This window comes from Canis lupus, chromosome 5 (genome assembly GCF_003254725.2).
Source record: "Canis lupus dingo isolate Sandy chromosome 5, ASM325472v2, whole genome shotgun sequence".
NCBI classification, from domain to species: domain Eukaryota; kingdom Metazoa; phylum Chordata; class Mammalia; order Carnivora; family Canidae; genus Canis; species Canis lupus.
This window is the reverse complement of record NC_064247.1, coordinates 4,086,890-4,101,308: the sequence shown is the minus strand read 5'-3', so window position 1 is coordinate 4,101,308 and position 14,419 is coordinate 4,086,890. Positions and strand designations below refer to the sequence as shown.

Genomic DNA, 14,419 nt, shown 5'->3' with positions numbered 1-14,419 from the left:
ACTCTAGGGGAGTGCTTCATGTAATGCCTTCAGCGAAAGTTCAGTTCCAGAGTGCCATGGGGGATTTGTTGATGTACAGATGATAGAACACTGTCTGCTAGCACCCATTCTCTGCTTCTTCTTGGGTAACATCTAATAATTTTTTTAGGTATCTAACTTTCCTGGAGGATGATCTCCTCTCCGGGGCAGGGAGGTGGTGTGGGGTGGTAAGTACTATTGCAAGCCAACCAGGTAATGGCATTTTCAATGGCTGTGGATTGGCCTCGGGGTGGACAGTTCTGGCCAATGGGTCATGAGGAGAGCATTCCTGAAGGGCTTCTGGGAAAAGGTTTCCTCTTTCTTCAGAAGAAAACATGGGAGAGATGCCCCTGTTCTTTCATAGTTATGTACTAATGTGATGCCCAGAACTGCAGCAACCATGAAAGTAGGCAGTCTGGGAACAGGACAAGCATGTTTATAATGGCAAAACAGAAAGATGGGAAGAATCTGAGCCCTTTATGGGGTCAGAGGTGCTGAATCCATCATCCCCTGGGGCTTACCTACTCAGGTATTCATTTTATAGAAGAAAATAACACTTCCTAGGAGTCTTCCTTCAGTCCAGAGCGTCCTGACTCATACAGCCATATACATGTATTTTTACTCCACCTAAGACCTAACAGCTGTTGTTGGTGCTATGAACAAAGAAAATAGTAGTAACTGGAAATGAATGTGCTGGATAGCACAAAAGAAAAATCAGGAATGTTCTGGGTTAATGCAGGCCTGATTCTTCATTGCCTTTTATCAGTCTTTCAGCTGGGAGCATCTCTTCTTAACACCTGTGGCTCCCTCCCAAGTGCTCATCTCCCTTGTTGTCTGTGCCTGCTACCCACACTCCACAGGTAGGTTTTGATTATTTCCTTGGGGATACCCATGATTTCCCTTCTGGGTAGGAGGAGGGCCTGAGGACAGCTTATGTTTTGGGACAGACAACAGAGGTGGCATCTCATATGTAACATGAAATACAGGCAAGTTTTCTTTGGGTTGGAAATATCAAAAAATTCCTTAATTTACAGCCACAAGGATTTTATGGTATGTCAACTGACGTACTGGCTTTGTGTGACATCTGGGCCAGATCTAGCAGCAGAGATTCAAAGCGATATAGGTGGCTAAGTACATATGAGGGTGAAGTATGGGGAGAGAAGGGTAGTAGAAATGAGCTGGCTACTGCATCTATCCCGATGAGCATCCTGGCCCTCGCTGAAAAAGGTGGAGGATCAGCTTCAGTGAGCGAGGCAGGACTCCCTCCAACCCCACACTCCTGCAAGTACTTCCTAAACCTAGACATGCTGAGCTCCTTCTGCCCATGATTGTCCGGGGTGGGAGGAGCCCTGGAGCCATAAAGTCACTGTAACAATCATATTTTAAGACTAGAGGGTGCCATGAGACATGATCTCATTCATCTCCTTGTCCTTAGGCAGTAATAGCCTACCTAAAGCTTTCCAATCATAGCAGAACACTTTATGGGTACAAGCCTCCAGAGGGGTAAAAAAAAAAAAAAAAAAAAAAAAAAGGTAAGAGATTGCACAACATTCTCCCATAACCACTTTAATTGTGTGCACATCATCTACTTCAGAGTCTAAGAGAACTTGACGCTCATTCTAGACCCTTCCCATTCTCGTCAGTCTAACCCCAAGATCCCCCTCCAAATGGGAGGATCCATAATTCAGTGACAGCAGGGCACTAACAGGCAGGCTCATGGGATGAGGGCGGCACAGGTCTCCCGGGACCTCCTTAAACCTCTTCTGTTAGCTACTCACATGCATTTAATGTATAGCACTTCCCTTGTCACTCTGTCTGCCTCCCTCCCTACCAACAATTTCTCCTAACTGTTCCATTCTTCTAAGATATTACATACCACCTTTGCCTTCATCTTCAAGTTTTCTTAAAGACTAATCAGATCTTTAAGGAACAGGAAGTAAAAAGCTTCTCGTGGGTGAGCAACTCCCTGCAGGTTTGCTAGTATTATCGGTTCAGGTTAAAAGTCCCCTGCTGGAGACTGGTGAGGAGAGAAGCCCCACAGCCACCTGGGTTTCCTACTCTTTGGGCATTCCCAGCTATGGAGCATGTGTCCCTTCCTTTGGAAGCACTGGGCTGAATAAGCGATTTGCCATGTGATTCTGCTGAAGGAAGACAGAGAAGGTCACAAAGACCAAAACCAACTGCTCTTGGGGACGGGCTGGGAGGAAAGCTAATACATAAAATCTGTGACACAGATTTTCTCTTTCAGGAAAGGGTGTGGAGAGTGCGGTGGATCTACTGAGAAGTTTTGGAAGTCGCTCCGAAGTCTTCTGAGCAGGAAAAGTGTAGCCACCCGGGGAAGCAGCCTTCAGTGACATCCTCCATGATGTGTTGGAAAACAGCCAATCAGCAAAAAGCCCCTTGAGAAATGTTTGCCCTCCTTCTTCTGGAATTGTTGGGAAACGAGACAGAGTGTGGGGCTCTGGCTTTCAAGAGTGGTCCTGGATGAATTTCGGTTGCCTGGTGGGAATAGAGAGCTCTAGAAAAATGCCTACTCCTCCAAGGAATCTGGCTATCAGTTTTCTCTTGGGTCTATCTACAGCTTGTGTATTGATGGCTTAGGAAAGTGCATGCACAGGGCCAGGCTCCTGGCAAACAGCCTCAGGGAGGAGGGCAAAGGAGAGGCAAAAGGGGCTCATTCTTCTACCTCACAGATTCCTTTTCCAGGATCTACCCACCAGCAACAATCCAAACACCATAAAAACAGTATGGAAATGTATATGGATACAACTGGTACATACTTCCCCCATCACCTGCTACGGCATCTGCTCTATGGAGTAGAGCCAGGGGACAACTGTGCCCCGGGGACCCCAGGCCTTCTGAGCTACAGGCCAGCTGCAGAGGGCACAGGTTCCTGATGGTCGCGGGGTGGCAGAGCTACTCTCCTCTCTCAGCCTTCCAAGAATGGGCGAATAACCTATGGTTAAGGGGAGACACCCGTTCTCTTGGGGTTGCCTGGGGTATCTGAGGCAGAGGCGGTTACGGTAGGCTCCTCAACAGAGGCACTGAGATCCAAGAATTCCAGGATGATGTCCCAAAGGCAGTAAATCAAATGCCTGAAACAAATGGACAAAACAACTTAGAGGAGGGTCTGGCTCGGTCAGCAGACACCAGATCCTGTTTATGACATTTGTTTTCCCTTCCCCCTCTTGCCCATGACTGATCTCCTTAGTGAACTCTATGTTTCAATAGCTTGATGAAGCTTCTGCCATGAAATAAAAGTCTGGTGAATAAAGGTTATGACCCTGAAGAAGGTGGGAACAGAACTTGAGACCTGATTTTTGGAAGTTCCCCATTTATTTATCTAGTTATCTTAGCACATCAACTCCGCTCTGAGGAGCTGTGAGGGAGGGAAAAACCCCTGCGATATCAACTTACTGAGCAGAACTCCTGACTATGGCTGTTTCTCGTAATTAATCATTATAGATCCACAGGTGACCTTACAGGCAATGAAACAAAAGCCAGAGCCCTTGGGTGGCGACAGTTAATAGATACAGTCCACTTTGGGACAGGGTCTGAGAAAGGACTGGAAGTCCTGAATACTTCTCAGAAGACTTGTATCCCACGGTACCAGCCAGGGAAATATCTACCTCTTCTGGATTATTCTATAGCGGTGTTCACGCGGTATTTCTGGTCCTTTGATCAGAGTCCAACCTCAATATCTTGTCTCCTTCCTATTAAGCAAAGACAATTCCTGATTCTAACACTAATCAGCCTTACTGTGAGGCCCTGAACATAAAGCTGAAAATCACTATCCCGCCTGGGTTATATAGGCCAGGGGATATTCTCAGTGTTCACGGGGGCTGGCAGATGCTGAAAGAACTGTTAAGCACACTGAATAAGCCTGGAGGGTGATAGGGTATTTCACTAGCTCATACGGGGCCTACGCCGAGTTCTTCCAAGTACAAACAGTGGCTGGTCCAACACTGGCTCACTACCCACAACAGCCTGCTCAGAAGCCGGCAGTGTGGACTCCTTAGTGTGTGCAGATGTGGTCATCTCGCTCTGCAGTCAGAGTCCAGGGCAAAGAAAGACTGAGGTTCCGTTCTTCTCAGTGTGGGCTGCTCTCTCAGAAACCGTGGACACTATGAGGCCAGAGCTGCGGAGATGCTGTGTACACGTCTTTCAGCCTACCTGTTGATGAGGGGTTGCTGTAGTGACTCCAAGACTAGACTCCAGCTCAGTCGACATCTGTTCACCCCAAGGATTTCTACCACAATATCTGAGGAGGAAAAAACAGATGTGGTTTCAGTGTTACCACTGAAGCCCCAGGTTCTAAGATTATCATGATTATCTCATGATATCTGCTATCTGTATTCAGACTGAGTATTTCTGGCAAACTTCTCAACCACACAACCACACCAGAACGGAAAAGCTAAGAAAAATGTTTCTTAAGGGCAGGGGGGTAGGAGGATGGGGTCACTGGGTGATGGGCATTAAGGAGGAGATGTGAGTAAGACTGATGAATCACCGAACTCTACCTCTGAAACTAATAATTTTTTAACATGTAATAAACTATATGTTCACTAATTGAATTTAAATTAAAAAATACATATATAACGGGAAAAAAAGAGTACATAACACTGTCCTAAGAGCTAACAGTTCACTATTGCACCCTGGTTACCACAGCATAGCCACAGGCAACACGCTGCCTTCCCCACCTAAAAGCCTATAGAAAGTAAAGAAAAAAAGATCCTCTTCAGGTTTGTTTTTATCTACTGCTAAAGACCTTATTCAATGACCCCAAGTTATCAAGGATGAGCTTCTGTGGGACATACCGTTTTCTTCCCTGGTCCGAATACCAGGAGTTGGCAGAGAAGCCGAAGTCTTCATCTGGTGGGAACAGTTCTGAGACCTGCCTCTGTGGTGGAGGCCGAACTGTTATTACCCCAAATATCTGTAGGATTCTCACCTACTATTTATGGTGTGCTCACAGCGATCCTTTCCATTTCCTTAGCATCACTTGCACGAGGGGTAAGAGGATCACAGCTCTGATCGTTTACCTATTAGCCTGAGAAATGGTGGGTCCCCAGGGTTTTGAGGGGTACGGGGTAATGGTGGCAAAGCTGGGCAGGAAAGGAGTATAACCAGTATAACCAGTCTCACTGTCCAATTACCTGGCAGGATTCCCATCAGGCTCTGCAAGGCCTGTTTTTCAGCAGCCACTTTCTGCTCCTGGGTCCTTGCGGGCCGTGGATACTTAGGTAAAACCCCACCAGGCCAGATGGACTCCTGAAGAAGTCGGAGGTACTGCACCCAGCGCTGTGGACACGTTAGATTAGCCACCTGCACCTCTAGCCACCTGTGGTGGAAGAGAGGAGAGAGGTCGGATAAGCGGAAGGAAAGGAGCTACGTGCTGTACTAGGGGTTGCACAGAACAGAGCACGCAAAGGGCCCCCGTTTCTGGGCAGGGTTGGAGCTTTCCAACTATCCTCTGGTGAGAAGCACTGTCACGTCTCAGCAATGCGCGCACACAGCCTTTACAGTGAAGGGCTTGGTGATTTTGTACAAACACGTCTCCCTTTGGCACCCTGTCCATATCCAGCTGCTCCTCCCGTCCCCACGAGCTGTTCTGAGAGTCCTTCGTCGGTCCTTTGCTCATAGTGTCCCCTCACTGACAAGACCCTCTTCTTTCCAGTAGAGAAGCCCACGTCCTCCACAGAGTTCCTCTAGATCATTCCAGCTAGCTAAGAGTGCCCTTTCCCTCCTTAGACCTCCTTTGGCATGTAGTTCTACAGCTTGGGTTTGGAAATATTTCACTTTGGAATATAAATTATTTCCTCATGTGTTTACAGCTTTACTTTTCCAACTAAATTATAAGCATCACAAGAGTTCTATGTCTTACACTTTTAAAAAGTTTCCCACAGTGCTCTGGTGCTCAAGAACTGTTTGCTGACTGACTAGCAATTGTTCCTATTACGATGAAGATGTCCTCTTTCATCTCACATTCAAAAAATGAGGCAGTAACTCTGAGGGGGCAAACATACCAAATCTGCAGTTCCTGCGAAGCATTTCACTCTTACCCTATTGCTCCTGCCTGTTTTCAGAGCGATACAGTCACTAGCTGAGGCTCAAGACTGCCAAGGCCTCCCCAGTATGCAGCAGGGCCGACACTGGCAAGGCTGTGACTCTAACGGGTGGACCATCGACCACTCCTGCTCTGTTTGGTTCTGCACCACATGGCAGCTCCTGCCATTGCTCCTATACCCGAGTTACTTGTCGCCCATCCAAGAGCAGGAGGGGCTGCCAAGGCAAACTTTATTTAACCTCCACTCTGCCAGACAGTCTGCATTCCACTCAAGCTAGGCATTCCAGCCTTGGGGGCTGCAATCCCCCAAGTCGAGAGCTCACAAATGATTCTAAGAATAGGAAGTCCGAAAGGTAATGGCAGGGCAGGAATGGCAGACACCGATGCAGATCAAGAGCGGCACAAAGCTGCTCTTGCCCAAAATAGCCATCACGATCGTATTTGTTATTATTAGGGTCGCATCTCCTTTTTATAGGGTTTTTCATTCAGCGAGCCTAAGACGCCTGATGAAAGGGATCCAGTAGCAAGAATTTCTGCTCCTGTTTATAGAAGAGGGTCAGCAAAGGGAGGTGGATGTGATGCCCTGATCAGATTCTCTGCAGGGGATCAAGTGACCCAACTCTCGTTCTTCACCTCGAGCCACAAATGTTTGTGTGACTTCTGCTAAGGTGAATGATGTGTATCCGGGTCTCATCTGAGTGACTGGAGGGAAGGGGCAAGCATCTGAAAATCAGAATCTTTTTTTTTTTTAAGATTTTAATCATTTATTTGAGAGAGAGAGAGAGAGAGAGAGAGAGAGAATGAGCAGGTAGAGGGAGAAACAGACCTCCCGCTGAGCAGGGAGCCTAATGTGGGGCTTGATCCCAGGATCACGACCGGAGTCGGAGGTACACGTGTAACTGACTGAGCCACCCAGGCGCCCCTGAAAAACCAAAATCTTGAAGTCCTCCAAAGAGCCAGGAGGATCTGTAACAAGAGGCCTTCGGCTGGAATTCGTCTAGCTCAGTTTCTCATTCGCATTTGCACATTAGCCACTGTGCCCTTACTGTCGTCCTCTGGGGCCACGGACGCCTGTGACTCCTCCGAGGCACCTCATCATCCACTCAACCCTTCTTAGAGCAGAATGTTCAACAGCGCATCTGGGTACCTCGGTCACCTTCTGGGCTTGTCTTACGATGTAGGAGACTGACTGTTCTGAACTCCTGTCAGCTCACCCGACAGGAACAGGCCCTTGCGCTGCATCATGGCAAGGACGTCCTGTCTGTTCTCTTCCATCGTGCCTTGGTGACTCAGGCACACCAGCTGAGTGCAAAACAAATCTTAGCATGTGGCAAAACACGAATGTATAAACGTACACAAATTTACAGGACGACAGCTTATTAAACTCTGAATAGGAATGTTGGGAAGAGGAACCAAAGTAGGGAAAAGTAAAAATAAGCCCTTTCATGATGAGGATGAGTCAGGGAGTCAAGTCAAGTCGCGGGAGTTAAGCAGAACTGACAGAGAGAACTCGAGTCTCCAAGTAAATGTCAACTGCCGATAAAGAAACTGTCAAGCACTGTAAACCCTGAGGCACCGAACTGATCAACAGAAGGCCCTAGAAGAGTCAGTCCCAGGCATGTGAGGAACATAAGAAAATTAGTCTTGTGCAAACCGGCAGAAACGAAACAGGCTGCACGTCTATAGAGGCACGTAACGTAGAAGGCGGCTTCCACCTGCGAGGTGCCGTGGTTTCCGTCACCCTTCCTCCTCTTCATACCCTGGAGGTAACAGACGTCAACCACACTCCGGTACCGTGCAGATGTGAACGTTCACCCTTTGCAGGACTCTCCTCTTGCCCTGGTCCCGCCCACCGCTGCTCCTCCAAGAGGACAGAGGCTTTCCCCTGGACATCTGGGGCTGGCCGCGTTCATTTCCGACCCCACGCCGCCTGTGCAGAGAGGCAGGGCAGCAAACCCCTCTCACCCTCAGACCTTCTGAAGTCGGCTGTCTTGTCAGGAATGCCGAGCATCCCAAAGTGGAAGGAGAAAGGGGCACAGCCCAAGCCAAGAAAATGACCAGGGCCGACTGCCCCTACCCCCAAACTGCCCTGCCCCTCGGACAAAACAGAAAAACACCCGTGAGCTTTAGAACAATTTCTTTTCTTTTAATTTTATTTGTTCATGAGAGACACACACACAGAGAAGCAGGCTCCACGCAGGAAGCCTGCCTGATGTGGGACTCGATCCTGGGACTCCGGGATCACGCCCTGGGCCAAAGGCGGATGCTCAACCTCTGAGCCGCCCAGGTGTCCCTAGAACGATTTCTAAGGCCTGCTTCCCTACTTCGTTATCCCACAGTAGGTGTTCCTTAAGTTGTAAATGGCCACATTCGGGGCTTCTGTATTATTTGCCTTGCCTACCACCTCGCCTAGAACCAACAACTGATGACAAGGAAGAGGGCAGGGGTTTCTTCGTCCAGTGGGCTCTTCTCCCCCTCCAGTCCCCGTTCTCCCTTCCTCTTCCTCTGTCATCCCTCTCCAGAGTGGAGCTCCACACACCACCACGCTTTACGCTTTATGCCGCCTCACTAATTCCCTTCATCCTGCTCGGTTCACTCTGACACTGGGCGAGAGCAGAGGAGGCGAAGAGATTAACTTTGGAAAATTAAGAGAGAGACTGACGCCTTAGCTTCTTATCAGTTCCCTTCATCTCTCTGCTCCACATGTTGTCTTTCTATTCTTAACCTACGAGTGGGAAAGTTAAAAAGAAATCTGTGTCCCTATAGCTCTCTTGAAGCAAAAGGAATGGAATGCATGTGTCTGAAGTCCACAGGAGCTGTTCCAGTATCAGTTTCTGGAATCTGCTGGTACCGCTTACTAGCTTACTACTATGTTTGCAGAATCTAAAGTTTCAAGGTGGACACACACATGTATCCCTTGGTTTATTTATTGTAAATTATTTATAAGAATTCATTTACTAAATACAAATGTTATTGTTTATGTAATTCAAGACGCATGAGGTAAATACGCTAAAATAAATATGGAAGAGAATAGCCACAAATAGCATTGGTTTCAGTTTCTACTACTGTTCCAGTTCTGATATTTGATTTAGAGCTACCTCCTTCTACCATCCTACCTTTTTCCCAATGAAAAGACAGAGGGGGGGAAAAAAAGCCAAACCAGGTCTGTTCTCTCAGGCTGCCTCTGAATGATTCAGAGCACATGGCAGCCATACTAGTGGGCCCAGAAATAGCCAATAAAATGAGAAAAAAAGCAACAACAGATTGACACTGAGATATTCAAGAGCTTTTCTGATGCCAGACGTGGAAGGAGGGAGATGTGGAGATTAGGGCTTTCCATTACACCGGGAGTGCATGTCTAGTCCGTTGTTCACAAGAACCTGGTCTGAAATAGCTACAGATAGAGGAATGAAGCAGAGGCTAAAAAGGAGACAGTTTAATACTAGGGCTTAAGATGGCACCTCAAGGTTAGCAGAAGGTCACTTCCCATCAAAACAACAGAATCATGTCTCACGAGTAAGGGGAGAAAGCTTCAGGGACCATGTCTAATCTAATTAGCCAGCGTCCCTTCACTTCTTTGCCAAGAGCTGCTAGAGCAGAGTGAGGAGGGACCCTGAGCAAGTTGGTCTAACAGTGAGGACAGGGGGAGGAGAGTGAAGTTGGAACATAGAAAATATTCCTATTAGCAGTAACGATATTTTAACAAAACTGCCTGGTGCAGTCTAAATGAAAGAAAACAACAGACTCATTGCTTGTCCTCTTTGTATCCACCCCAGGACGATGACCCTCCCACCTCACCTTGCTGTACAAATTATGGTTCAAAAAAAAAAAAAGAGAGTAAAAGAAGATCATGTTAAAGCTTCTACCATCGTAAACAGATCTACAGCACATTTGGAGCGTCAACTCATTTTATTACCCTTAGATTAGGGTTTTCCAACCTTGGCGCTACTGACATTTTGGACTGCTAATTCCTTGTTGTTGGAGGGCTGTCCTGCGCAGTATAAAATGATTAGCAGCTTTCCAGCCCTCCCAGGTACCTCTTTTGTACAATCAAAAATGTTTCCAGTCATTGCTGCATGTCTCCTGAGGGACAAAATCATTACCATTTGGGAACCACTACCTGAGACTTAGGGTCTTGGATGCCAAGTGCTGGGCCATTTCCACTCGTTTCAATACTGGTGGTTGTAGCACAATACTTCTCAAAATTGTGGGCTGAACAGCACTAGAGGCAGCCACGCACTCAACTTTGTGGTTTGTGACATTTAAAAACATCTCCGTAGAAACAGATTAGAAAACCTAATATGCGTCTCGTGATCTGGGAGCCTTTTGTTTCCTATATGGATGCACATAAGGATCTATCGGACGTGTATTTCTGTGTGCGTGCGTGTACCGTGCAGTCACAGTGGGTCATGATGTGGATGTATCTCTTACTGTGGGCTGAAGTTTAAAAATAGTTAGAAAAACACTGATACAGTATAAGGAATTAGGAGTTCCAAGAAAAGGGGGAAAAAGCCCAAGCTACATTTTTAGCTTCCTGGAAATGCTCCCCACCTCCACCCACCCCCAAGTACCCTGTAAAATGTTTACAATGGCATAAAATGTGAACACTGTGTTCTGCACCCATAGTCCTAGCACCGTATTAGGAGGATTTGCTCATTAAATCGGTAGCCCCAATGCATTGATTGGGTGGAGAGAAAGGCAATCTTGAGGGCGATGGTGTGGATCCAGGGTATTTCCCATTAAAACGAGCTGTTTTTGCCAATTTCACACCTGATAAAAGTAACACTTCTCTTCCCTGATTCCTTTCCCAGGGCTCTGCCTTCCTGTCACAGCCCCTGTTTACAGACGGTTCCTCCTCGTGAGCGTGAGCGCTAGCCTTCTCGGTCCTAGCACTGGCCAGGCCCAAGTTACTCAGCTGTGCCTGAACAATCTCAGCATTGTTGCCCTCTGACTGTGTATCTAGGTCACCATCCTTTCCTGCCCTGTGTGGGGAGAAGAATGGGGAGGAAATAAACTTCAAGGGCAAGAAACTCCTATTTCTTTTTCTCAATGACTATTGTGAAATCTAAAATGGCTCAGTCTACACAATTTCTTCTTTGATTTTTGCTTTCATGTTTTAAATCATGGACTCACATCTTTAAAACATGTGCTTCAAGGGAGGACGACATACTTGCCTGAAAACCATGCTTTAAGAATCTGAATTCCATGCTTCTATATCTAGCCACAGCTTTTGTTTTTGATTAGTAACCTACAATCACAGCTACAAATCTAATGTGCATTAAGAATTAAAGCATTTTGAATCAAGGGAGGAAGTCAAAAAGTCAAAGAAATCATTTGTTGAATCTTAGAGGTTATCTATTCCAATAATCTCACCAATTGACATGTGAAAACAGACGAAAAGGAGCACTGCATAGCCAAAGACTTATAGGAACATATAACTTCATAGCTGGAAGGAAACAGACGATCCCTATCTCACCTCCTCCCAGAGTTGAAATCCCCTGTGTATCATCATGGCAGAGCCAAGGGTTCTGGTCCGAGAATCTAGAAAGTTGGGCTTTTATCTTAACTCTGCCGCCAATTAGGAATGTGACCGTGGGGAAGTTGCTTAATTCCTGAAAAGGATAACCTTATTAGACTTATTAGAGATGCTCTTTAAATACTGGCAACCAAAATCTGCCTCGTTGAAATTTCTGGTCATTGTTCCTACTTCCTACATTGTTCCTCTGGAGTTAATGGGAAATACTAAAGTTACTAGGTCAAATCTCTTTCAAAATGGATCAAAGACCTAAATGTGAGACCTGAAACCATAAAGCCTTGAAGAAAACAGAGGCAGTCATGTCTTTGACATTGGCCATAGAAACATTTTTTAAGATATGCCTCCTCAGGCAAGGGAAATGAAAGCAAATTAAATTATTAGTAACACACTGAAATAAAAAGCTTTTACACAGAGAAGGAAACCATCAATAAAACGACAAGGCAACCTACTAAACGAGAGATGTTTGCAAATGATATATCCAATAAGGGATTAATATCCAAAATATATTAAGAACTCACATGACACCAAAATCCCTGAATAATCCAATTAAAAATGGGCAGAGTTCCTGAATAAACACTTAGTTTTTTTAAATTCAACTGTTATTTCTCCAAGTCTCTTTTATTTTTTATTTTTTTTTAATTTATTATTTTTTTTCCAAGTCTCTTTTATATCCTTGATTCTGGCAACCTCAAAGTTGAGCCCATAGAATGCACTCAATAAAGGTCTGCAGAATGAAGGAGAGAAACAAACCATTCCTCATCCTGGTTCCATCCCCTGGGTGTGTGCTCCTTTCGGTTCTCTCTTAAAATGGAGTACCCAGAACCAAACACAGCCTCCAGATGTGCCCTGACCAGCAAAAAAATGAAAGAATGCAGAGGATTAGTGCCTTCCTTGATCCATACACTATACTTCTATTAATATAGTCAAAGACTGTGCTGGCTTTTTGGGCACACACTTCAAAGCACTGACTCATACTGAGTTTTGTAGTCAACTAGGACCCTAGCTCCACATATGTACTTTAACAAAAAATCACATGCTCCTCTGTTAAGCCTAGTCTTGCCCTTCTGTACTTGTGCAGTTTTTTTAAAAAAAATCTAAATTCTGACTTACAATATTTTTATTAACTTTATCTTGTTGGTTTTGACCTATTATTCTAACCTTTTGAATCTTGATTTTGTCATCCAGAGTATTAATTATACCTCCAAGATTAGTTGCTAGCAAATTTACTGATGAAAAAATTGACCAGGATAAAAACAAGAAAAATGATCTATCACTAGAAATTTCCCTCCAGGATGACATAAATTTGTTAGATACTCTTGGGCTAAAGAAACTCAATTAGCCATGAATTACTTAAAAGTACTACATACAGTCCTTGCCACACCTGGGTGGCCCAGTCAGTTCAGAGTTGGGACTCTTGATTTCGGCTAAGGTCATGATCTCAGGGTTGTGAGCGCAAGCCCCGAGCCGGGCTCCACAGTCAGTGCAGAGTCTGCTGGGAATTCTCTCTCTCTCCCTTCGCCCCTTCTCCCACTCACGTGCATGTTCTTTAAATACATAAATAAATTCTTAAAAAAAAAACAACGTACTATAGTCCAGGCCATGTATGTCCATTTTGTCCACACGGATATTAGGATAATACGGCAAAAGCTTGCTGAAATCCACCTACATTTAATAACCAATGCATTCCTTTAATGGTTGAATAATCACACTAAAGAAAGAAACTATGCTAATCAGGCAGGGCACCTGAACACATACTGATTTCTGGGGCTCGCCATTTCCCTCTCTGAGCATGTTCACAAAATGCCTATTTAATAATCTGCTTCAGAAATTTCTAGAGATAAATGTCAGGGTCCAATGATTTGCATCCATTTTTTTTAAAAGGCAAGATATTTGTCCATCTCCAACCCAGCATATCCTATATGCCAACTTTTTTTTTTTTTTTTAATGATCTTAGGTTTTCAATGATAAATACACTTTTTTTAGTTCCATAGAGTATAATTCATCTGGGTCACGTACAGGAGCTTTAAAATAGGTTAAGTGCTCTCTTATTTACATTCCTAATTTGGTCTTCTGGTTTAACTGTGTCTGTCCAATTCTTGTCAAACCATTTTCCTTGAGAGAAAAAACCCAGAAATTAAACAGCTTAGCAAACAGATCAATTCACTGTTGAATAAATGAATAAATGCTTTCTCAATATAGCCAGTGAATAATATAGCCTCTGTTTCAAAAGATTTACCTGTATTTCCTGTGCTTTTCTTGTTTTTCTTAAGTCTTCTCCCCTAACATTTATCTACAACTTACTGGACATCATTCTTATTAGTTCTATTGCTATTACTTTGCATTACTGAGGACGTGTCCCCCCCCACCCCTTTTTAAAATATGTGCATACTTGTAGTCTGATCTCCGTTAACCACCCTGGTTTCATCTGACCTTGATTCTTCCCTTTCCTTACTGGAATTCTGTGTTTAATTTGTTTATTCCATTTACTCCATACATACTGGTGGAGCTTTGTGTAAGTGCCAAAGAATTAGATTGTAAGGTTTTGTGGGAAGGGATCTTACTTAATGCAGTTTGGTATCTTCCTCAGCATTTAGCATCGTAGTGTCAGTCATACAACAAGCCATCGAAGTGAATGAATCAATCTTATTGCAAAATTCTCAGTGATAACTTCTGAGTTAGAATTTTAAGTTAACTCATTATTATGGCCTATAGAATGATGTTATTATTTTTTTAAATCTCATTTGCTGTTCTCATGTGAATTCTATTAATAACATTCATCCACTTCCAGTCTCCTGTTA

The 14,419-nt window shown here is 44.8% G+C and overlaps 1 protein-coding gene across 6 annotated transcripts in view; it reads right to left on the bottom strand.

The window, feature by feature from the left end:
* Positions 1-1,568: 1,568 nt before the first annotated feature.
* Positions 1,569-14,419, bottom strand: part of SNX19 (sorting nexin 19) — a 40,736-nt gene continuing 27,885 nt past the window's right edge. For 4 of the 6 annotated variants that reach the window (XM_049109749.1, XM_025464886.3, XM_035716589.2 and 1 more), the window contains 3 exons: positions 5,175-5,359; positions 4,192-4,279; positions 1,569-3,113 (listed from right to left, as the gene is read on the bottom strand). In XM_049109749.1, coding sequence (XP_048965706.1) covers positions 2,981-3,113; positions 4,192-4,279; positions 5,175-5,359 — 406 coding nt within the window. In that variant the 3' untranslated portion in view covers positions 1,569-2,980. Of the gene's footprint in view, positions 3,114-4,191; positions 4,280-5,174; positions 5,360-12,105; positions 12,468-14,419 lie in introns of those variants that run through there. The other 2 variants (XM_049109750.1, XM_025464887.3) reach the window with 2 other exon arrangements.